This window comes from Miniopterus schreibersii (genome assembly GCF_964146895.1).
Source record: "Miniopterus schreibersii genome assembly, chromosome: 9".
In the NCBI taxonomy this organism is placed as follows: domain Eukaryota; kingdom Metazoa; phylum Chordata; class Mammalia; order Chiroptera; family Miniopteridae; genus Miniopterus; species Miniopterus schreibersii.
This window is the reverse complement of record NC_138118.1, coordinates 9,116,387-9,140,980: the sequence shown is the minus strand read 5'-3', so window position 1 is coordinate 9,140,980 and position 24,594 is coordinate 9,116,387. Positions and strand designations below refer to the sequence as shown.

The 24,594-nt window shown below is 43.0% G+C and overlaps 1 protein-coding gene and 1 pseudogene across 3 annotated transcripts in view; one reads left to right on the top strand and one right to left on the bottom strand.

The window, feature by feature from the left end:
- Positions 1–1,763: 1,763 nt before the first annotated feature.
- LOC308562041 (polymerase delta-interacting protein 2 pseudogene) lies at positions 1,764–5,599 on the bottom strand (annotated as a pseudogene). The gene is made up of 2 exons: positions 5,594–5,599; positions 1,764–2,779 (listed from the first exon to the last, which is right to left on the bottom strand). The product of its transcript is annotated as a polymerase delta-interacting protein 2 pseudogene (transcript).
- Positions 5,600–6,707: 1,108 nt separating this feature from the next.
- IFT56 (intraflagellar transport 56) overlaps positions 6,708–24,594 on the top strand; it is a 37,601-nt gene continuing 19,714 nt past the window's right edge. For both annotated transcript variants that reach the window (XM_081146325.1, XM_081146326.1), the window contains exons 1-7: positions 6,708–7,387; positions 7,909–8,046; positions 11,473–11,565; positions 12,893–13,007; positions 14,850–14,899; positions 16,254–16,399; positions 17,344–17,515. In XM_081146325.1, coding sequence (XP_081002451.1) covers positions 7,385–7,387; positions 7,909–8,046; positions 11,473–11,565; positions 12,893–13,007; positions 14,850–14,899; positions 16,254–16,399; positions 17,344–17,515 — 717 coding nt within the window. In that variant the 5' untranslated portion in view covers positions 6,708–7,384. The remainder of the gene's footprint in view (positions 7,388–7,908; positions 8,047–11,472; positions 11,566–12,892; positions 13,008–14,849; positions 14,900–16,253; positions 16,400–17,343; positions 17,516–24,594) is intronic.

Genomic DNA, 24,594 nt, shown 5'->3' with positions numbered 1-24,594 from the left:
GGTTCACTCCCCACCCCGGGTGGGGGCACGTGCAGGAGGCAACCAGTCGATGTGTCTCTCTCACATCAATGTTTCTCTCTCCCTCCCCACCCTTCCTCTCTCTCTGAAAAGCAATGGAAAAAATATCCTCATGTGAGGATTAATAAAAAAACAAGTAGCTTCTTGAGAAGACTCAGTCCTGCATTCTTAGCCTCTGGATTGGCCCAACATGGTGATCTTCAGATGTCTGTTGTCTGGACAATGGAACAATTCCTTCTTGAGGTCATTCAGACCGTCATCTGAAAGCCCGATGTATGTCCAGGCATTGATTCACAGCCATCTGATGTGCATCCAGGCATTAACGAAGGGCTGGAAAGTTCAGAAGTTCAAGTTCCCAGAATCAGTGAAAATAAGAAAAGAATCGTTTTCTCATGCCTCAGGCTACTTTATTTTAATAATTTAGCTGCTTGACCATAGTGACTCCATTTTATTTCTTTGCTCTATTCCTCAACTATGTATTAAGTGCTTTAAAAATATGAAGAATTAAACAAAATGTGGCATATCGATACAACAGAATATTATTCATCCATAAAAAGAAATGAGGCATTGGTACATGCTATAACGTGGATGAGTCTTGAAAACATTATGCTAAGTGAAAGAAGCCAAACATATATTGTTGAATATTATATGATTCCATTTATCTTTTTTCTTCTTAATATTTTTTTATTGATTTTAGAAAGAGAAGAAGGGAGAGAGAGAGAGAGAGAGAGAGAAACACTGATGAGAGTCATTGATGGGCTGCCTCCTGCACGTCCCCTACAGCCAGCAACCCAGGCATGAGCCCTGACTGGGAATTGAACTGGTGACCTTTTAGTGCATGGGACCACGCTCAATCCACTGAGCCACACCGGCCAGCCGGCCTATATGATTCCATTTATATGAAATGTTCACAATAGGCAAATCCATAGAGACAGAAAGTAGATTCATGGTTGCCAGGGGCTTGGAGTTAGGGGAAATGGGGAGTTACCAATAATGAGCCCAAGTTTCCTTTGGGAGTAATGATGTTCTAAAATTAGATAATGACTCTGGACAATCTTGTGAATATACTAAAAACCACTCACGTGTACACTTTAAAATAGTAAATTTTATGGCCATCAAATTATATCTCATTAAAAAATTGAAGCACATACAGCCTTGTCAGTGTGCTCAGCACTATTCTAAATGCTTTCTGTATATAATTCATTAAACTTTTTAAAAAATATTTTTATTGGTTTTTAGAGAGAAAGGGAGAGGGAGAGAGAGAGAAACGTCAATGTTAAAGCAGAACAAAAATCATCAATCGGCTGCCTCCTGCACACTCCCCACGAGGCATTGAGTCCACAACCCCAGCATGTCCCCTACGGAGAATCAAACTGGCATGAGATGACACCCAACCAACAGAGCCGCACTGGCCAGGGCTAATTCATTTAACTTTTGAAGGGAGCAGAATTTTGTCACCCCCAAATATACTTTTTTGGGTGAGATATCTGTTATTTAAGCTGGTTATTTTTCTTTCTTTACTGGAACACAGCGTAGGCAGGGCTTACAGGGGCGGCCAGCCTTGGAGGAGTGCTATGTGGGTCTTCTGGAGAAAACCGTCATAGCCCACCCACCAAAAAAAGAACCCCACATTCAAACGGTGCAAACAATTAAGAGACCCACTGTGGCCCAAGAGTTCCGCAGCAATTGTGGGCTGAGAGCTGTTCTTCAGGGACCCAGCCTGGCCACTCAGGGCCTCAGCTGGCCTACCAGTGAAGGCCTGAGGGTGGTGTCTTCTCATTTTTATTGCTTTCCAAGGAGAAGGGAGGGATCCAGATATCAAAGTGGGAGCCATCAGGCCTCTGGAAGAGGAAAGTACCCCCCATATGCCCGCTGGAAGCTTGCAGGGAGACGCGGCTGCTGTACTGGAATGCAGGCTGCTCCTTGGATAACACTGTTCCCTGCCCGTCACCCCTCGGCCTCGCACTGTCTCCAAGGTGCCAGATAGACTGAATATCCTCCAGTGTCGCTCCTGGAGCTGTACCACGTCACTGTCAAGGTTCTCCAAGCGGATACAGTAGTGCCACCAGTAGACGTGGGAATTCTGGGCTTCCCTCATGCCCATGTAGAAGGGGATGACAGTGACACAGATGTTCTTGGTTGTTTCCCAGTGGGCATCGGAGAGCTCTAGCCAGGGGTGATTTTTCTCTTGCCAGGCCCATGGTGTCTCCCGAGCCACAAAAGGGGGTGCTTTTGTCTGGTCGTAGGGAAGAAATCTTTCAAAGGGCTCGTGCTGAATGGGAACCTGATCTGTGGAGGTGTAGGGAAGGATGTCTTCATGGTTGACATAGTCCAGTCCTGGGATGGCATAGAGCGCCCGGCTGTCATCATGGTTAGCCAAGAAAGTCACAGCTTCTGTCTGAGATCTCTGAGATATATGTAGACAGTCTTGGGCATCAATCAGCACCTGAGAGTAAGTGTGAGTTTTGCCTTTTACCTTCTTAGAGCCATGGCCAGTGGGATGCTCTGCTTTTTCTGGAGCTGCAGAAGCCACGTCCGGGTCATAGAGTCTGGCCTGCCAGGGAAATAGGACGGCACCTCGGTAGCCAAAAACACTGTGAAGGAAAAGCTGCCCAGTGTCATATTTTCCATTCTGTTTTGGCACCTCAAACACACCAACTGCCTCCAAAACTTTGCCTTCTGGTCGGTTTCCAGATGAGCGGTGCCTCTGTGTGGTGCTCGCCGCTGGTAGGAAGGCCCCAGCTCTGCTTGCCGCACAGAGCTAAGCTGGTTATTTTTAAGAAACAAAAGACTCAGGAAGAAGCTTTGACCTTCCCCCTAACTGCCTAAAAGAACTGATATAGAGGACCTGCTCCAGGAAGGGAGATACCATCACAGATAAGCACAGTTTAATATGAACTAAGTGTAACAGACAGGGAGGAACCTTGCAAAGACAGTTTGATCAAAGTCCAATTGTTGGGCTGAAATGGCCCAACAAACATTTGGCTACCAAACATTTGCTTTTCCATGTCCATGTGAATTGCTTTCCTCCCCCTTATTGTATTTAATTAAAAACAATTTTTTTTATCGACCCGAGAGAGAGAGAGAGAGAGAGAGAGAGAGAGAGAGAGAGAAAGAGAGAGAAAAACATTGACTTGCTCTGCTCATCCATATGCTCACTTGTTATGTGCCCTGACCAGAGACTGAACCTGCACCCCTGGCGCATCCAGACAATGCTCTAACCTACTGAGCTACTAGTCCAGGGCGCCTTCCTCCCCTTTAAAGTCCCAAATCACAACCCCCCTTTCCCTGCAGTTCAAGACAGTGTATAAGCCTTAACTGCCTGATTTGTCCTCAGGTCTCAGTTCCTTACATTTATTACAAATGTAATAAATTTGGTTATGTTCTCCTGTTAATCTGTCTCACGTAATTTGTTGTTACACCCGCCAGAAGAATTTGGGTAGAAGAAGAATTTTTCCTCCCCTACACTTTCATAACCAATAAACCTAAGAGGTAGGTACTTTTATTATCATTATCAGGTGAGAAAATGGAGGCCCAAAGAAGTAAAGTGACTTGCCCAGGTCGCAGAGCTAAAGCAAGCGATTGAGTCAAGAACTGAACCCAGGCAGTCCGTCTCCAGGGGCTACACACTTACCCACTATATTATTATACTGACTCTCACTTGTAAATGACCTCAGATGAGCCTTAAGCATATCAGTAAGGTGGGTTTTCTTACCTCAGAAAATAAAAACTTGGGAGAGGTTAAGTAACCTACTCGAGGTCACAAGGGTAGGGAGCATGGGAGAGCTGGGGGAGGAGGCAGGATTCTAATCCGGGTCTTACTGACTCTAAAGTACACAACTCTATGTCACTTTTGTCCGGCTCTTGCTAGAGGCTAGGGGACTAGGGGATGAACTGAACCAGGCCTCCCCAGGAGCCTACATCTCAGCCGCTGGCCGATACAGGGAGTTCCTCCCCTCAGGGCTCATAGATTGTAATGCCTGGTATTTTTCCTGTTTACACTTTATCATGCTTACATTGGTTTCTGATTTTTCCAATTATCTTTCCACCAAATAGATAATTACGTTAGCAATCAGAAGTTTTTCTCAGTATCTTCACATAGACAAATCTACTTAATTTTAACTGGTATAAATTAAAATTACTTTTTTCATATCTTTAGCTTATCTCTGAAAAATTTGGCCATAAAGAAGAACTTGGGCCGGGCCAGCATGGCTTTGTGGTTGTGCATTGACTGGTAAACCAGGAGGTCACAGTTCAATTCCCCGTCAGGGCACATGCCCAGGTGGCAGGCTCCATCCCCAGTAGGGGGCATACAGAAGGCAGCCGATCAATGAGAGCTTCTCTCTCATCATTGATGTTTCCATCTCTCTCTCCCTCTCCTTTCCTCTCTCTGAAATCAATAAAAACATATTTAAAAATATATGTATATGTATATAACTTATTTTAAAATAATGGAAAAACGTCTTTCTTTAAGGACTATATTTTCAAATGTTTAATCTTGGACTCATTCTTGCTCTTGCTTAGAACTGTCAAAAATGGGGTCCTCTCCTATGAGCCCATAAAACTCACTAAGAGGCGGTGGAACAAAATTTGGTTTTTAAAGTATTCTTTTTTTTTTTTTTTTTTGCGCCATGGTGCATGGCTCAGCAGTTAAGCATTGACCTAGGATCCAGAAGATTGTAGTTCGATTCCTGGTCAGAGCACATGCCCGGGTTGCGGGCTCGATTCCCAGTCGGGGGCGTGCAGGAGGCAGCTGATCAATGACTCTCATCATTGATGTTTCTCTCTCTCTCTCTCTCCCTTCCTCTCTGAAATCAATAAAGACATATTAGAAAGAAAGAAAGAAAGGAAAAACAAAAGAAAGAAAGAAAGAAAGAAAGAACATATGTCCATTGTCCTGTAGTTTTGCAAGCATTTTTATACAGCAAGTAGGGGAGAGCAAGAGTAAGCCCGTCTGAAAGGATATTAGCTATTAGACAAAGGGACGGGAGTTGTAGGGGGCAGATTGGAAAATTCATGTGTAAATAAGAAGCGGTAACTCCTAGGGTTTTAAGGCGCCTGGATATTGTCTCTTTGGGATAATCTCAGAAATAGCCACCTGGAAATTAATCCTAAATTCCAACAGGTATGCAGGAACGTGAGCAGTCTTTCTGTGAGAGCTGGTCCACGGCTATTAACAGGTTAAAGGTTTGGTTTCGTTTCTTTTTCTCACTCTCCGGCTGCTGTAATTTTAATTTAGGACATCTCAGAATTTTTTCTTGCCCGCGTTCTTGCAACCCTCCTCACCATCGCTTTGGTGCCGAGGACTCTGAATTCCCTGCCTGTTTCCACCCTGGAGTGGGTCTCTTCCTTGGGTCTGTCCTTTTGGGTCTGTCAGGGGATGACAGCTCACAGGCGAGGGGGAGACTAGGACTTGCATCTGTGGCCACACCCATGCACAAATCCCCTCCTAATTCAGGATGGGGTTGGGGCTGAGAAGAGAAGGGACTGGGCTGAGCGCTGGGCTGCTCTCCCCAAGTTGTCACCTTCGGCACAGAATTCCGAGAAGCCTGAGAATTCCAAACTGGAGCCTGACCTTCATGATGGTACACGCGTCAAGGACAGAGGATAACACACTTTATTCTTTAACAGTTTGCTAGACTGCTTTAAAAGTTTTTCAATATTTAGACTACGGTATGCGAACATCTCTTTATATTATTTCATTTATAAGGCATGTCCAGAATAGGCTAATCCACAGACAGAAAATAGATCAGTAGCTGCCAGAGGCTGGGGGGAGAGGAGGGAGGAGTGCAGTGCTGGTGAGTCTGTACATCTGGGAAGCCTGTGCATTGCCCGCCTGTGTGTCTCTGTATTTTGATGTATGTTGTGTACACAAAAGGGTATTTCAGTGCATGAGGCTACTATGTAGTCATTGACTCTCCAAGTGACTGTGGGGCAGGGGGTGGGGCCGGGCAGGCAGGGGCTGGAGCTGGAGGGGTGCAAACAGAACCTGAGAGATCAGACCTGCCTCCTGCGAGCTTGGGGTGCACTTGCGTCTGCACAGGGCCGGTTATCAGAGCGGAATGCAGCGCAGCTCAGCCGCGCCCCAGCCACCTCTGCCTGCGGGAGGATTACTGCCCTTCTCCAGACGTTCCCGCTCAGTCTGTTCACCCTGAGGGCTGAGCTAGCTGTGCGCGGAAGGTGCCTCCAGCGCCAACCCTGCAGAGCCGGTGCTGTCAGAGGAGCCTCGCGGCCCAGGGAGCGGGCTCGGGAGGCAGGGAGGGCCTCCAGCCAACCCATATTTAGTGCAGCGCCTGACGGTGCGAGGGCGCAGGCATGGAAGCAAGAAAGGGTACTTTTAAAAAATGTTTTTATTGATTTCAGGGAGAGGGAGAGAGAGAGAAACATCGATGATGAGTCAGTGACCGGCCGCCTCCTGCGCGCCCCCTGCTGGAGATCGAGCGGGCACCGGCGCGGGCCCCGCCCCGGAATGCAGCCTGACCGCCTGGTGCTCGGGCTGGCGGCTCAGCCCCTGGGCCGCCTCCGCGGGGCTGAAACTGTTTTGTGACCAACTCCCGCCTCCGAAGCTCAGCTTCCTCGGTTCCAGCACAAACGCTTTTTTTCTAACCTTCCGGCGCCCGCCCCAGATCGGATCACGTGCCAGGCGGCGCCCGCGGTTGCTATGGAGCCCGAACGGGTCAAGACCGGAAGTGGTCCGTGAAATTACTTCCCCAGGAAGCTTGCGTTGGAAACACAATGCGGTTCTTATTTGCTTTTTTTCCTAAACTCATAGAGGTGCAAACTCTCGCTCTCAGCACAAAACGACGCTCTAATGAACAGAGTGAACTAACAAGCAAAATAGAGGCAGAGTACTAGACGGAGAGCAGAATGACCGCTGGGGGCGGGGAGCAGGGAGGAGTTAAAGGATTGAGTAAAAAAAGAAAAAAAAGCAACAGCTCTTGGACGAGGGCAACAGTGTTGTAATGCGGGGCGGTGGAGGAGGGTTTAGGGGGGATAGATGGTGATGGAAGGAGACTTGACTTGTGGTGAACACAATACAGTGTACAGATCATTGTGCACCTGCAACCTGTATAATTTTGTTAACCAGCGTCACGCGAATAAATTCAATGAAAAGAAAAAAAAGAAAAGAAAACCATAAAAAACACCAGGATACTCTCAAAAGAAACTCCCACTCCTGCAGCGGCGGAAGCACGGCGGAACCAAGAAGCCCAGCGCACCGGTTCTCCGGGGAGCGCTTCTCCTGACGGACCAGCCCCGCCCCGCCCCCGCGGGGTTGCCGTGGAGACAGCGAGCGGTGGAAGCGGAGAAGCGCCGGCCTGGCCTTTGCTGTCTGTTTGCAGGGCGGACTCACAGGACCGAAGCCAATATGGTTAGTGGCTCTGAACAGTGAGGGAGGACTTTGAGTATATATCCTGGGGCTGGAGATTCGAGGTGCCCAGCACACCGTTGGGAAAAGTCCAGGAATGTCGGCGGAGGATGATCTCCCTGCGTTGCGGGTGTCCCCACCTGGGACAGGGATGCAGCTGTAAATACCTCGCTGCTGTCTTGCCTCCTGCTCCCGGCTACCCCCCCCCCCCCCCCCCCCCCGAGCTGCGCGTGGCATGAAGAGCAGACCAAGGGAAGGAAGGCTGAGATGACCGAAGCTGCACGAAAGCATCTCTTCTTGCCTCACTCTAATTGGGAAAGATAAAGAAGTTGGGAATAGCTGTTTGGTTCAGTGCCGTAGGGGGAGATGGCCCTTTTGGTGATACTTGTTACCAAAAGAGTTTCATAGGCTTCCCTGGGGTTGGTTGTGGAGGATTTGACTTGGAAATCCTGGAGCTGTCACTGTGTTTAAAACTGACCATCATAATTGGGTCATACAGCTTGTCTCTGTTGTTTCTCTCACAGATGCTTTCAAGGGCCAAACCTGCTGTAGGCGGGGACCTGCTGCACATGGACAAGAGAAAGAAGAAAGGCAGGAAGATGCCAAAACTAGAGGAGCTCCTTTCACAGAGAGATTTCACTGGAGCTATTACCCTGTTGGAGGTAATGTCCAAAGAAGGTTGCTTCTTAGGAGAGAAATACCATAAAGGTGGATGAATGCTTGGGAGAATGCTGGTTGCTCTGCTGTTGGACAGGTGGGTGCGTTCTGGACCTTTATGTAAATCTAGTCAGGCACAGATTCCAGTTTCCAAGTTGACTATACATTTGATGAGAGATGAACTAAAAATCTAGGCATTTCTTGAGGGACACTTTAAAATTTTTTTTATTGATTGATTTTAGAGAGAGAGGAAGTGGGAGGGGGGGAGAGAGAGAGAAACATTGATGTGACCCCCCCTAGCTGGTTTGGCTCAGTGGTTAGAGAGCATCGGCCCTTGGACTGAAGGGTCCCAGGTTCGATTCTGACCAAGGGCACGTACCTCGGTTGCAGACTCGATCCCCGGCCCTGGTCCAGGCTCATGCGGGAGGCAACCAATAGATGTGTCTCTCTCACGTTAATGTTTCTCTCTTTCTCTCTCTCCCCCCCTTCTACTTTCTCTGAAAAACAATGGAAAAAATATCCTCGGGTAAGGATTTAGAAAAAAGAAAAAGAATCATCGATGTGAGAGATACATCTATCAGTTGCCTCCCATTGAACCTACAGCCTGAGCATGTGCCCTGACTGGGAATCGAACAGGTGACCTTTTGGCATGAGACTGTGCTCAACCAACTGAGCCACACTGACCAAGGCTCACTGATTGATTCTTGTATGTACCCGGACCAGGAATTGAACCTGAAACTTTGGCACGTTGGGACTGCACTGTAACCAACTAAGCTATCTGGCAAGGGCTTGAGGAACACTTTTAATTATGCCTAGTCCCACTGATGGCGAATCCAACCTAAAAATATGGAGGGTCATTTATTTTCTTATTCTTTTATTTTTTAAAATATGTCTTTATTAATTTCAGAGAGAGGAAGGAAGAGGGAGAGAGAGGGAGAGAAACATCAGTGATGGGAGAGTCATTGATGGGCTGCCTCCTGCACGCCCCTGACTGGGGATTGAGCCCGCAACCCGGGCATGTGCCCTGACTGGGAATCGAACTGCGATCTCCTGGATCCTAGGTCCATGCTCAACTGCTGAGCCACACTAGCCAGGTGGAGGGTCATTTAATACAGTGTCAGTTCTCTCATTGTTTATCCCAACCCCCGACCAACTTATGATTTATATGTCATAAAGTTTTGATTAAATTTAAATCTACCATGCTTGATGCTTATTATCTAAAATACTAAATGTTCAGAAAATATTCTAATCTCTATCACACTAGTTCTCAATTTTAATATATATCAGAATCACCTAGGATGCTTATTAAAATCTATATTTCTGGGCTTCTGCCTTAGGGATGCTGACTCTTTGCAGAGTCGGTCTACAATGGTGCTCAGAAACCTGCATTTTAGGCAACCAGCCTAAGTGTTTCTGACGTAGATGATCCAAGGACAGTGCACTCTGAGAAACTGCCTTGTGGGAAACACATGCTATGGGAGACTGCAGGGGTCCACCAAAGAGTGTAGAGGTGATATTGGACAGCAAGCCTGGTTATGTTGCACCACAGTCATTTCTCCAAAGCACTATTCCAGACTTATTACTCAAAATCTATCAACAATAATTGTTTTAATTAGCTTTATATGTCTTTCTCAGTCTTCCATGGATAGTTCTACATTTTTTCCTAGTGATCTGGGATTGAGCACATGGTTTAAATTTTTTTGTATCAGCCTTCTCATCTTTATTGTTATTATTTTTTTAAAATCCTCACCTGAGGATATTTTTTCCATTGCTTTTCAGAGAGAGTGGAAGGGAAAGAGAGAGACAGAGAGAAACACTGATGTGAGAGAGGCACATGGATTAGTTGCCTCCTACATGCCCCCTGACCAGGGTCTGGGATCAAGCCTGCAACCGGGGTATGTGCCCTTGGCTGGAATTGAACCTGAGACCCTTCAGTCCACAGGCCGATGCTCTATCCACTGAGCCAAACCAGCCAGGGCAGCCTTCTCATCTTTAAAGTAGAGGAGTTAGAAGGACCTTCTAGTTCTGTAAATTAGCGGACTGAGTGGTGTGTATATGTCTAATTTTTTTTGTCAGTCTCTGTTTCTCTTCTCTCTCTTCTTTAAGCCAGTAACAGCATTGTGCAATCCTTATGATGTAATCCCACTCTGCCTTTAAGTAGAAGTGCCACGATGTATGGGAATGGGAACTTCATGGTAGGGATGAGGAATTCTCATGAACTCTCCTTAATTCCTGGGATAAATTCAGGGAGACCTCAAATAAGAATTTCTTCAGAACTGAGGCACTGAACTTAAATTCACAGCATTTTGTGAGAGGAGGATTTCCAATTTGATGGAGTTAGCTACAGGAGTAAGTTATCATCCCAGTCAAGAAAGTATCAAAGAATGCCTCCATCTTATAATAACTAAAGGCACCCAAAGGTCTGTAGCAATGATATGTAAATACATGTTTCACTATTTAATTTTTCATCCATGTTTTATTATTTTATTTTATTTGTTAATTTTTTTAGAGAGGGAGGAAGACAGAGAGAGAGAGAAACATCGATTTGTTGTTCTGCCTATTCATGCATTCATTGATTGATTCTTGTATATGCCCTGACCGGGGATCGAACCTGAGACCTTGGTGTATTGGGATGACGTTCTAACCAACTGAGCTATGCAGCCAGGGCCTCACCCATGTTTTTTATTTATCACCCTGTGGAGTGAAAACCTCTCTCTTTACCAAGGTATTTCGGACTCCTCCTTCAGGGTTCAGTCCTTTCCTCCAAAAGGAGACTTTTGTTGACTGTAGAATTCATAAATATTTGTTCATAGTGGACATATGATGCCAGTCTTCTGAACATCTTTAATTCTCGTAGGTGCTAGTAAACCCATTTAGCAGTCAGAGAGTGATTTAGTGGCTTGTCCTCAGTAAACAGTTATAACTTATGAGTAAGTAGGTATGCACACTAATGGGACAGGTTTGAAGCATGAAGCTGAATGCAGTAGAGCACGGAGGGTAAGAACATGGGATTTGGAGTCAAACATTATTTAAGTCCCTGCCACCACACTTACTGGCTATGAGGCCTGGAGCTTACCACTTCATCTCTCTACTTTCAGTTATTTGGGACTAAATATTTCACATAATTCTTATGTTTTTATATATCACCCAGAATTGTTATGAGGATAATGCTTAAATACTTTCTGGGGTGAGGTGTCAGTAAATACAGAAAAATAAATGTGAAAAGTTTGAAAATATAAATTTCTGTGACAATTAAAAGGTAATCATGATGAGTTCTGTAGGTATCGGTTTAATTAAACTGAATATTGACTTGTTTCTATTACTTGTGATTTTTTATTATGTGTCAGTAACTTAATGTAGCATTTTTAAAAACAGAGGGCTTGCTTTTAAAAGTTTTCCATGGTTTTTCCCCCTGAAATTTTAACCTGAAGTTTAAACGTCATGTTGGGGAACAAGAAGAGGATACTAATTTGTGGACTGGATACTGTGCTTTTCACCTGGGTGACTACAAGAGAGCTTTGCAGGTTAGTAAAAAGAAAGGGAAAATTTATAACAGAAGGGCTTTGAAAATATTATTAAGCTCTGTATTATAATAATACATGCTCATGATAAAATTCAAACAATATAGGAGGGGACAAAATAAAAAGAAAAGTAGCCACCTTGTCTGCTGTCCCCAATTCTGCTTCTTTGTTGATGGAGACAACCATTGGCTCTTTGCTCATGTGTTACTTGAGAAATCTTTATATGTTCACGTATGTATATATGTCTTGCTGACTTTTTGCTTTAGACATAAATTAATGAGGTTGTACAGCACATTAACATTAGTATTACTTAAGTAAGTCCTCAGGAGAGGAAAAATAAACCATTTTGATAGAAAAGCTTTCATGAGTCTTTTCTCAAAAGAAGTTCATTTTTATTTATATTTTGTTTGGTTATTTTTAGACATAGGAAAGATTGCATTACCTTTATATTTTTGCAAGTATAGTTTTGAAGTTGTTTTCTTTGTCATTGTAAATCCTATCTAATGAACAACTTATAGGATTATGGATCTAGATAAAATTATAGATTCCTTATGTCAAACAATTTTTTTTAAGTTCATGGATGAAATTGTTTAAACATTTCCCAGATATTCTTACTCCCAAAGTGTAATCTAAGGATATTTAAAGAACCTGCGTAACTAGAATGAAAGTATCCAAGATCAGGTAATGTGGTGAGATGAAGAACAAAAGCAGCAAAATTCGTGCAGGACAAGGGAGGATGTGGAAAGGACACTCTTGAGGCTGGTAGCATCTGTGAAATGCGGGAGAAAGGAGAGTAGCCCAAACATAGTAAAAAAGATGAAGGCATCTGGTATAGACTGATAAGTAACAAGAGTACATGGAAAGTGTGGTTGGCAAAGTGAATCTCAGAAACCGAAGGAAAAAAAATAAGCTTTTCAAAAATGCAAAACCAAAGAAAGCCAGAAAACACTTAGAATGAAATGAAATTTATAGCGTAGTAAGGCTATCAGTCTTTAAGTTAACTGAGCCTATGCATTTTTATAAAGTATCTTTTGTATGTCTTTTTAAGTTAGTTAAAATGAAATATTTTCATTAATTTTCATTTCTGCAGTTTGTTAGCTCATATCAATGTTAAGGGGAAAAAAACCAGCGTAAGATGCTATCGACCACAGCCCTGCATGGGTGGGGCTGAGCTTTAGCTGCAGTGTTTAACCTTACAGGTAGAGAATAATTGAGCCTGTAGGACTCCCTAAGTGGGAAGTTGTCCAGTCTCAGTAAGAAAGCCTATTCCATTGTAGAAGGATGGTCCTTCTGTTGCTGAAATGACATCGCCTCTTAATACATATTTCAGGAATATGAAAATGCGACAAAGGAAGAAAATTGCAATCCTGAAGTCTGGGTGAATCTGGCCTGTACCTACTTTTTTCTTGGAATGTATAAGCAAGCTGAAGCTGCTGGATTCAAAGGTAAAATGGGCCCCTTTAATGTCTGGCATTCATCTCTAATCCTAAGAGTCATTTTGGAGATTTAAAAATTTATTTAATTCCTTTTCCTGTTGACAAACAATCAAGTGATATTAGAAAGCTACAGAATAGCTTTACTCTTCTAAGAATATTGGGCTTGAGCAAATTTATGTTTAAAGAAAGAGTTAATCTTTTGTGCTGCCCCCCCCGCCCTCCCCTTTTTTTTTTAATGTATCTTTATTGATTTCAGAGAGAGGAAAGGAGAGGGAGAGAGAGAGATAGAAACATCAATGATGAGAGTCATTGATCGGCTGCCTCCTGCACGCGCCCATCTGGGGATTGAGCCCGCAACCCGGGCATGTGCCCTGACCGGGAATCGAACCCGGATTTCCTGGATCCTAGGTCAGTGCTCAACCACTGAGCCACGCCCGGCCAGGCCGCCGCCCCTTTCTTAGAAGCTGCAGCTTCTGGCAGGAGAATGAGAGAAGAAAAGGGGGCGGCATCTTTCTCAGGCCCCATCAGGGCAGCGTGTCCGTGCTCTTGGTAGGAGTCGGGGGTTGTTCAAGCTCCTGTGGATGTGGGTTTCATAGCTGCTGCTGCTGCCTCTGAGAAGCCAAGTGACTTCAGTGTGAAGAATCCGTGCTGCTTTTCCTTCGCTTTACCTGCTGTGACAGTCATCTTAGGGGAACTAGACTCAAATTTGCAAACAGGAGTAGGGCAAAGGGCAGTATGGAAGGAAGATTAAGAATAGAGTGTGAATCAAGTTCAAGGACACGTAGAGAAAGTTGGCAAGGGAATGTATTTTAGGAAATTTGTTATGGAAGAATGTATTCCAGGGTAGGATTCTTAGCTAATTAACTGGTGTACGTATTTAGAAGGAATTCCAGCTCAAAGTCATGGAAAATCTGGAACTTGATTGATTTGTACCCAAATTGTGTCACATGTACTAATGTAGTCTTTCCTAATTTAATTATAAGGGCCTTTAAATTACTTGCTTTATCTCTGCCTAGAACAATGTTAGACACATAGAAAGTGATCAAGGTAGCTGCATCTCTTCATACATATTTTTTCATTAAAAACATTTATTTTATTGAGAGAGAAAAATTGATTTGTTTTTCTACTTATTTGTGTTTTCATTGGTTCCTTCTTGTATGTGCCTTGACTGGGGATGGAACCTGCAACCTTGGCATATTGGGACGATGCTCTAACCAGATGAGCTACCTGGCCAGGGCTATTTTTCCTTTTTTAAAAATTGAGGTATGACTTTTTTCTGTAAAGAGATACAGGATTGGGTGTCTAGAATTAGGAAAATTCTCCAAGAGTGCAAACGGGATTTTGAACTTGAAAGGTGTCAGCCTTTTTGCTTCGCTACCTGTTTCGTTGTGGCAGGTTATCATGCTAGGAGACCTATGGAGTAGAGGCTGGACTAGCACTTAAGAAAACATGGCAGTAGAACTGTGGAAAAGGAGATTTCAGAAGGCATTGACAAAGAATACTGGGAAGGACAGCTAAATGAGAGGGGATTCCTACATGTATTGAAATTCCTACATGTTTGGGTCAGTGAGCAGCACAGTGGTGGATGGGTGTGGAGTGCTGCACTGTGGTCGCATAAAGAATCAGGTAGAACAAGTGGTGGGGGAGAGCAGAACCTGAGGACGTTTTTCTTCTGGTTCTCGATGCTCTTACAGGTGGAGACCAGACTAAAATAATAAATATTATTATATAGCAGAGATATAGGAGCAGATAGGTAAGGATTTGGGAAGATTTATATGAGTTTCATGTTATTCCTGCATGCCATAGGCAATTGATTTCTTTAATAAGCAGCTTGGATTTTTTTTTTTCCAGCTCCAAAAAGCCGACTTCAAAACCGCCTCCTATTTCACTTGGCTCACAAGGTATTCATATTGTGATTTCACACTTTTTGTTTTTATTTTTATTATTTTATTTTATTATTTTATTTTATTTATTATTTTATTTTATTTTATTTATTTTAATTTATTTCATTTTATTTATTTTATTTTATATTTTATTTTATTTTATTTATTTTATTTTATATTTTATTTTATTTTATTATTTTATTTTATTTATTTTATTTTATTTATTTTATTTTATTATTTTATTTATTTTATTTTATTTATTTTATTTTATTTATTTATTTATTTTATTATTTTATTTTATTTTATCTTATTTTATTTTATTATTTTATTTTAATGATTTAAGGGAGAGGGGGAGAAAGAGGTAGACATAAATGATGAGAGAGTTGTCATTGATTGGCTGCCTCCTGCACTCCCCCTACTGGGGATCAGGCCCACAATCCCCGGGCATGTGCCCTGACCAGGAATTGGACCACCATCTCCTGGATTCTAGGTCAATGCTCAACTGCTGAGTCACACTGTCTGGGCCACACTTTTTGTTTTTAAAATACTTCCTCCTTAGCACCTACCTACCGGCCAACAGTCGGTGCTCCTCCAGCTACCCCAGCGAGTCCTGCCCTACCTTCACCCCCGTGGGCCACGTGGGCCACACCCCGAGGATTCTTAGCACCCCCTTCCTTCTGCCCCCACCCCAGAATCCCTGTGAAATTTCATGATTGGCTTAAAGTGAAGGAAATAAAAGTAAAATCACTTCAGTAAAAAAAGAAAATAAAATACTTTTCTCTTTTTTTTTGTTACCAACAATGGTAAGAAATAAGTAACTAGAAATTCTTGTATGTCCATCTAGTGGACTGGAACCCAGATCGCTATAAAATGTCTCTATCTGTGAAAATTCTTTCTCACAGAAAGTCTACTTTGTCGTGTTTATGTAGTTACACCAGCTCTCTCTCGGTTACTGTTGGCCTATTATATCTCTTTACATCCTTTTACTTTGTCCTCTTTTGTATCCTTATATTTTAACTGTCTCTCTGGTAAACAGCCTATAAAAAAGATAAAGAGACAAAAAAAATAAAGAAAGGGAGAAAATATAAAGGAAGAAATAGAAAAGAAAAAGAAGGTAAGAGGAAGAGGGGCCAAGTAACTAATAGCCACTGTAACTTAAAGGCTTCCCGTGGCCAAAACTGGGCCTCCAGAGCCCCCCATTCTCTCTCCGAAGGCGAGACAGAGGAGGAGACCTGAGCTGGAGGGAAACAGGGAGAGCATAGGGACAGAACTGCTGGAGGAGGAGTTGAAATGCCTATGACATAGGTGCTGATGTCCTTGGCTGTGCTCCAATATGCAGCTTCACATGTCTTCGTCTCTCTCTCAATTTTAGTTTAATGATGAGAAGAAGTTGATGAACTTCCACCAGAACCTCCAGGATATCACGGAAGATCAGCTCAGTTTGGCCTCAATCCACTATATGCGATCTCACTACCAAGAAGCTATTGACATTTATAAGCGAATACTGCTAGATAACAGGTCTGTGTCCTTTTGCGTCTACTCACAATCTCATTTCGTTAGTTTCTTTTGTAACTAGTTTGGCCGAGGACCTAGTGTCCTTTGGATCTAGTGTCGACATGTGTTCAAGTCTGTTAGCTAATGATCTGGTGAGAGTAAGAACTCCTTATTGTCTAGATCGAGGTTCATCCACCTTTATTTCATTGTCACCCTTCCAAGGAGCCTTTGTAGGCTCTTTTGCCCCCTGCAACTGCCCTCCTGTGAAATTTTAATACCACACACATACTGTATATCTGTTTATGTATTGTATGTACTTCTATGCTTTATACATAAAATGAGTACAATGCCCCACCTCTTTATAAGAACCAATTTTTGCCTGATTTTGGGGTGACATCGCCCCTGTTGAAAATGTATGGTGTAGATGTATCAGTGTCACTGTTGCAATACCTTCAGGTAACTTGCTGACAAAATTAGAAACAAACCATTCTGAAAAATTAACATTGCAACTTTATCACTGACCCCGTGGCCTCTCTCCCACATCCCTCAAATATTTCACCCACCTCGCTCTCCCTTCGTTTGCTTTACCTTCACAGTCTCCCACCCATTCCCATTTCTGTCACCAGGTCTGCTTGCCTTGTCTGTCCATCCGCTGTGTGGTGCGTGCTTATTTGCACAGATACTCAGTTACAGCATATGCTAGAGTTTTTAACATGAACACGTAGGGGTTGGACTTCTCGCTTGCTTCTCTAGCTGTCATCTTTTATTCTTCTTATCAAAACACCCTAATGTTACGATACAAAGAGAAAAATACTGCACTGATTACATCTTGCCTTCTTCCTTCAAAAGGTGAATTCATACCCTCTTCGCCTTGCTGTTCTTTTTAGCCGTTAAAGAAGTCTCGGTAGTTTGACCACGTGTCTGTGAAGTAGACTAAACTGTTAACCTTTAATTCTTTTATCTAATAGGGAATATCTTGCCCTCAATGTTTATGTGGCTCTGTGTTACTACAAGTTGGATTACTATGATGTGTCTCAAGAAGTTCTGGCTGTTTACCTTCAGCAAATTCCCGATAGCACCATCGCACTCAACCTTAAGGCCTGTAATCATTTTCGCCTTTACAATGGCAAAGCAGCTGAGGTAGTGATGGAAATTTGTTTTTAACGTAATTCCAGTTCAAATTACCCTATACTTCCCGGGTTATTGACAAAACTGTTATCTACCTATAAGTCTTGATTAACACCCTTTTGTTATTGCCAGTGTGATTCTATATGAACCTAATTATTTCAATATTTATATTTATCCGATATTCTAAAAAGAATGTTGACTTCTAACTTCTCTGTGTGTGCCTAATATACTGTAGGTGATCTTTACCTAGATGCCTGACATGAACTCAAATACTTTAAAATCAAATATTTTCACTTCTCCCTCTAAAATATGTGTGAGGCTCTTTGGTTCAATGTCAGCAATGTATAAATCACATCAGATCCTAGGGTATCCATCACTCTCTTCATTCCCCCTCTAGTCATTTACCAGTTCCCACCAGCCCTGTGTTCTAGATCTCTCTTTTGTCTGTCTCCTTCCTCCTATGCCACTACTCCAGGTTCGTTGCTTATTTCAGTTCTCTCCCTGCCTCTAGTCTTGTCCTGTCCAGTCTAGCCATTGAGTTTGCTCCATACACTATACTCTCCGACTGCCATAGCTTTGCATACACCTTTCTCATTCCTGGACTGTCTTCCTTTGCTTGGTACACTTCAGGGTCTCCTTCAAGGTTACCACAAGATCAATAGTAGTAGACATTTTATAAATACTTAGAACTTAACTATGTTATAAGAACTTAGCAACCTTATAAGTACTGTATAGAATACTTTACATCCATTATTTAGTTTCCCTGACAATCCTGTGGGTAGATTCTGTTAGAGCTCTCTTTTCACAGGGAACTGAGAGTGCACAAGAGGCCATACATTATGACCCCCTTTTCTTTAACATTTCGTACATACACACATATACATGTACATATCGATATAAAAAAATATATAGATAGAGAGCATGTTCTATACTATATCTGTATACAGATTCAGTTATATACAGGGTGGGGGAAAAGTAGGTTTACAGTTGTGAGTACATGAAACAGAATTTATTCTTGTTATTATTTATTATTGTATTTTAAAAATATATATATCTTTATTGATTTCAGAGAGAAGAAGGAAGAGAGAGAAGGAGAGAGAGAGATAGGAACATCAATGATGGGAGAGAGTCATTGATCGGCTGCCTCCTGCATGCCCCTAACTGGGGATCAAGCCCACAACCCGGGCATGTGCCCTGACCAGGAATCGAGCCGCGATCTTATAGATCGATCCTACATTGACGCTCAACCGCTGAGCCACGCCCAGCCAGGCTATTGTATTTTCTATACGAGCAACTGTAAACCTACTTTTCCCCGCCTTGTACAGATATTTATTTATTTATTTTTAAAAATATATCTTTATTGATTTCAGAGAGAGGAAAGGAGAGGGAGAGAGAGAGAGAAACCATCAATGACGAGAGAGCCATTGATCGAGCCCGCAACCCGGGCATGTGCCCTGACCGGGAATCGAACCCTGATCGCCTGGACCCTAAATCGATGCTCAACCGCGGAGCCACACCCAGCCGGGCTGTACAGATATTTTTAATTTAACCCTATGAGGTAACCATGTTTGGAAATTATTTCCTTGGGCATTAGTTTGGGTTAGAAACCACCAAAATTTAAATGTAAAATTTCTGCATGTGTCAAAATTTTTAAATCTCACCCTTCTCCAAAAACCAATTCCGGCTTGGCCTGCGTGGCTCAGCAGTTGAGTGTCGACCTAGGATCCAGGAGATCCCGATTTGATTCCCAGTCAGGGCACATGCCCGGGTTGAGGGGCTCCATCCCCAACAGGGGGCGTGCAGGAGGCAGCCCATCAATGACTCTCATCATTGATGTTTCTCTCTCTCTCCCACTCCCTTCATCTCTCTCTGAAATCAATAAAAAAATAAAAATAAAAAATAAAAAAAGTTCCAATTGGCATCATACCACCCAGAGTAGGAGGAGGAAAGAATTAAAATGAAACCAGCAAATTAGCTACATCAAAGTAAAAAATATGTGAAAATGTAATAGCAAGGAGCACTATTAACTTACTTCATGCTGACAAGAAATTCGGCCCCTCGGGGACCTTGTTTAAGTGGTTGGCAGGGCAGGAGGCTGGCGGAGAGCACACGTCCTTAGCATAAGCCCAGCTTCGCTTTCCGTGGCTTATCTTACGTCAATAAAGGTGGTCAGTTGTGGCAGAAGAAATGCCCGTCAATTAAATTGCTCGATATACAATTGAACAATCCATTTATATATTACATAAAATACATTCTTGTGTATCCTCCTTCCAACGGAAGAGTCCTTTGAGTCTGCCTAATTGCCTAGTTTCCAGCATCAGCAGTTCAGTAGTAAACTGGGCTTGTAATTTGATCTCTTCAGAGTTTTCATCCTTGGTAAGAACAAATAAAAGAAATAAATGTTTGTTTTTCTACCTTGAGTCAATCTTAGGGACTTTGCCAATTTTGGTAAAAGATTCAATCTATTATGTTCACTTTTTTTTTTTATCTTCACTCCAGGATATTTTTTCCATTGCTTTTCAGAGAGAGTGGAACGGAGAGAGAGAGAAACATCGATGTGAGAGAGACACATCCATTGGTTGCCTCCCACATGTGCCCAGACAGACCAGGTGGCCAGGGATTGACCCTGCAACCGAGGTACATGCCCTTGGCCAGAATCGAACCCGGGACTCTTCAGTCCACAGGTCAACGCTCTAACCATTGAGCCAAACAGGCTAGGGCATGTTTACATTTAAAAAAAAAAAAAGTTTTTATTGATTTCAGAGGAGGGGGGAGAGAGAGAGAGAGAAACATCAATGATGAGTCATTGATTGGCTGCCTCCTGCACGCTCCTGACTGGGGGTCGAACCCTCAACCCTGGCCTGTGCCCTGATTGGAATCGAACCACAGTCTCCTCCATCCTAGGTGGATGCTCAACCACTGAGCCATGTTCGGCTGGGCCCCACAAACTTTATTTGGGTGACTTTCAAAGGTCCCTCATGGCAAGTGACTGTCTGGAGGCTATGGCACAGGGACCACCATCCAGAATGGGAGGAGGGTGACATAATTCCAGGGAGGAGGGGATTTGGATGGGGGCTTACTTTTCTAGATGAGGTCTCTCAGCTGCAGGGTGGGGGCCCCAGGGGCAGAGACTGCCTGAGGCCTGATAGGCACCAGCAGCTTAGGTTCTTTATAGCCCTGGGGTTTATCTTATCTATGGCCAGCAGATGTGTGGGAAGTTTGTGGGGTATGTAAACCAGGCAGGGTCTCAAAGAATAAAAATGTGCTTATTTGGGCTACATTTAAAACAACTGGATGAGTAAAATTTAAGCTAATTTTTAAAAAAAGCTTTTTTAGAAAGCTTTTGAGTGAATGGGTCTCAGCCTGCTGTGAAAATATAAACAAGCAGAGGCACAACATACAGTGGCCATTTTTGGCTGATGTATATAAAACCTAGCCATCCAGTTATTAATTTTGTTCAAAATATTTTGTATCTCTAGAAGTTCTTTCTTTCTTAAAAATCTTCACTTTTTACCATTTCCAATATTATGCTTTCATGCTTTTATTTTCTTAAACATAGTCAGCATACTTGCTTTGTGATCTGAGTTTGATAATTTGAATTTCTTAAATTTCTGTGAGTTTGATTCTGCTTTTTCTCGTTTCCCCTGGTTCTCCCTTGAGGAGTCTAGTTTCTTTGTGTATCAGCTTATCTTTGTGTGCTTGACACAGTATTTGAAAAAATTACTTACAGGAATACTTTAAGGCCTAAAAAGAAGGCACTTCTCTCCCCAAGTGATATGCACTTGCTCGGTCAGATCCCCGGGACAACTATCAGTTTGGGACCTCTGTGAACCGAACTAGAGGCATGCGATTGCCTGAACTGCCATGGCACCCGAGCTGGGCTGTGATTCTGCACTAGGGCTGCTCTAGTGCTGCTAGTTCATCCTTCCCTTGCCAGCGGAGCTCTGTGGAGTCCTTGCTGATTGTGGGGCAGGGTCTCCTGCTAGACTCCCTGTGCAGGTCCCGGGCCTTATTTTTTGTTCTTGTTGCCCGCCAAGACTCTCAACTAAAAGTTTGAGTTTTGTAGAATCAGTAAAGCCTTCAGGGCAAAAGTGGCTTTCATGCTTGCTTCCTTCTCTAGGTTCTGTCTTCCCCTTCATTTTTGGTCCGGTAACTTATTACTTTCTTTGGTATTCTTAAGAGAATGTTTTAAGAGTATATCTATTTTTATGTAGCTGTTTTCAGTGAGAGCATTGATTTGTTTTTTTGTTTTTTTAAAAAAATATATCTTTACTGATTTCAGAGAGAGGAAAGGAGGGGGAGAGAGAGAGAGAAAAACATCAATGATGAGAGAGTCATTGATCGGCTGCCTAGCCCGCAACCCGGGCATGTGCCCTGACCGGGAATTAAACCTCGATCGCTTAGATCCTAGGTCGATGCTCAACCACTGAGCCACGCCCGGCCAGGCGAGAGCATTGATTTGAATAATCTAGCCCAGTGGCTCTCAAACTGTGCTCTGGGATTCCATTTCATGGCGTCTGTGAGGCAGGGCCTGGACTTATGAGAGAGGCAAGCTGCTGCCCAGGGCAAAACTGAAAAGTCAGCAATTGCACACTGCACAGATGTGAGTGGTATGCCTTAAATCTATGCCCTGGGTGCCTCACTTTCCTCACCCTGAGCTCTGGCTGGCCCTGCCTGAGATTAAAACTATCCTCAGAAAACTAAAAGACGTTTTCTTTTCACTTTTATTCTCTCAAGTGTTCAATCAAGTTTTCCAGAGACAATGTGATTTCAAAACAGTTCAAATGCAGTTACAGATATGCCTATCTAGCTGTTTGCTATTAAGCCAGACATTAAAGAGATTTGCAAACATGTAAAACAGTGAGACAGGCCAGTAAGCCAGGACAAGTGGAACAGAGAAACTGAACAGAGAGCTAAACAAACTGGCTGAGCAATTTACAGCCAGATATAGAAGGTCACCTCCCTAGAGATAGCATCTAGGCCTCAGTTGTATTTCAGTTCCAGGCTCAGAAAAGCTGCAAAACCAGGTGGGCAATGCTAGAACCAGCTGCAATGACTGATGACCACCTGTCCCGGCACTGACCAATCAGTAGAGACCACAACCATGAAAGTGCTTATCGGGAAAACTGATGAATATTTTGCTGAAACCCTCCTCTGATACCTCCCTTAAGATTCAGACCAGCAGGAGAGAGAGAAAAACCCACCTGCACCATCCCCTTCCCCTTTTCCTTCCCCCACAGGCATGCATCTCTTAAATTCTAAGGGTCCCTGAGACTTGCAACCAGGGGAGCCATGGGCAGCAGCAGTTTGTCCCAGGCTAACCCCCAAACCTGTCTCCAAGGCCCCCTTTTCTCTGACTTCCCAGTGAGCCAAAGCAGCCCAGCCTGGGCTCTCTGTTGCTTTCTATGCTAAACCCTTCCTTGTTTCCCTGTCCCCACCTTTAATAAATGTACCCTCATAGTCACCTGGACTCATATTGTGAAGTCTTTCCTACCAGAAGTCAAGAACCCATACACTGAAGACGACATAATATCAAGCAGAGTCATTCAGTGACTATAACATTTACCCCCGGGAACTGTAGAATTATAACTTTTTTAAATGTATAAATTATACTTGTCCTATACAGCTAAAAAAAGAAAAAAACTACACACTACCGGCTGACCCTAGGCAGACCCACTCAGGGCCTGGTCCCACCATTCTCACAAAATTTTTGTCTTGGAAAATATATTTTTAAAAAAAGTTATTTATGTTAATGTATAGTAGGTTTATATTTTTTGATTAATTGAATACTTAAAATTTTTTGTTTTAATTTCTACTACAATAAATATTGATGACTATAATCCACATAAACAAGAGCTCTTTGGGATCCTTAATAATATTTAAGATTATAAAAGGAATCTTGAGATTTAAGAGCTTAAAAACTGCTGATCTAGCCTAATATTACCCAACTCTTTGGAACTGCTACTGCGATCACGAAAAGAGATTAATAAAAGGATTGCTGAGTAGATGTGCACTCCCGTCAAGATCAGGTAGAACAAGCTTGTAGTGGTTAGTGAGACTAATCAAGAATTTAACTATTTTATCCAGAAAACCTTAGCTACCACTGATGAAAGTGGAAAAGGGAGGAAGAGAGGATTACTCATAATTATAGATTGGCGAGGTGGGAAAGCAGAAAGCTGAGGAAGGGGTGAGTGAGTATCTTGTGTATTAGTGACTATGCTGGAAATGGCTGGCCATTTGTTCTAAGGGGTGGTAAGGGGGCAAGAGAACATAGAAGAGATCTGATAGGTCTAATAAATAATAAAACAGAGGGAAGAGGTATTTTATTTTATTGATTGATTGATTTTAGAGAGAGTGAAAGGGGGGAGAGAGAAAAAAATCGATTTATTGTTCCACTTATTTGTGTGCATTTATTGGTTTATTCTTGTATGTGCCCTGCCCAGGGATGGAACCTGCAACCTTGTTGTATGGGGACAATGCTCTAAACAACTGAGATACCGGTCCAGGACTGGAAGAGGTATTTTCAATTCAGCAGGAAGGAGGTACAATGAGAGTTCAGAATATAGGTGGCATGGCCAGATTGAAGAATTAACCTCAGTTACTAAAAGTTTAGCTCCTTTATTACCTTTGGCCCTGATAGAAAAGATTAACTCTAGGAGTCTTCAAACTTGGGTTCACCAATTTCAAATTTGCTACTTAGTGTAAGGTTCAGGTCACAACTTTTATAGGCGTCAATGTTCTCAACTGTAAAATGAGAATATCTCTGGCCGGTGTGACACAGTTGGTTGAGTATAGTCCCATCCTGTGTACTGAAAGGTCGCTGGTTCGATCCCCTTTCGGGGTGTATGCAGTAGGCAACTGATGGATATTTCTCTCTGACATCAATGTTTCTCCGTTTCTCCGTCTCTCCGTCTCTCCGTCTCTCCGTCTCTCCCTCTCCCTCTCCCTCTCCCTCTCCCTCTCCCTCTCCCTCTCCCTCTCCCTCTCCCTCTCCCTCTCCCTCTCCCTCTCCCTCTCCCTCTCCCTCTCCCTTCCTTTTTCTGTAAAATCAATAAAAACATATATATATATATATTTAAAAACAATTAAAA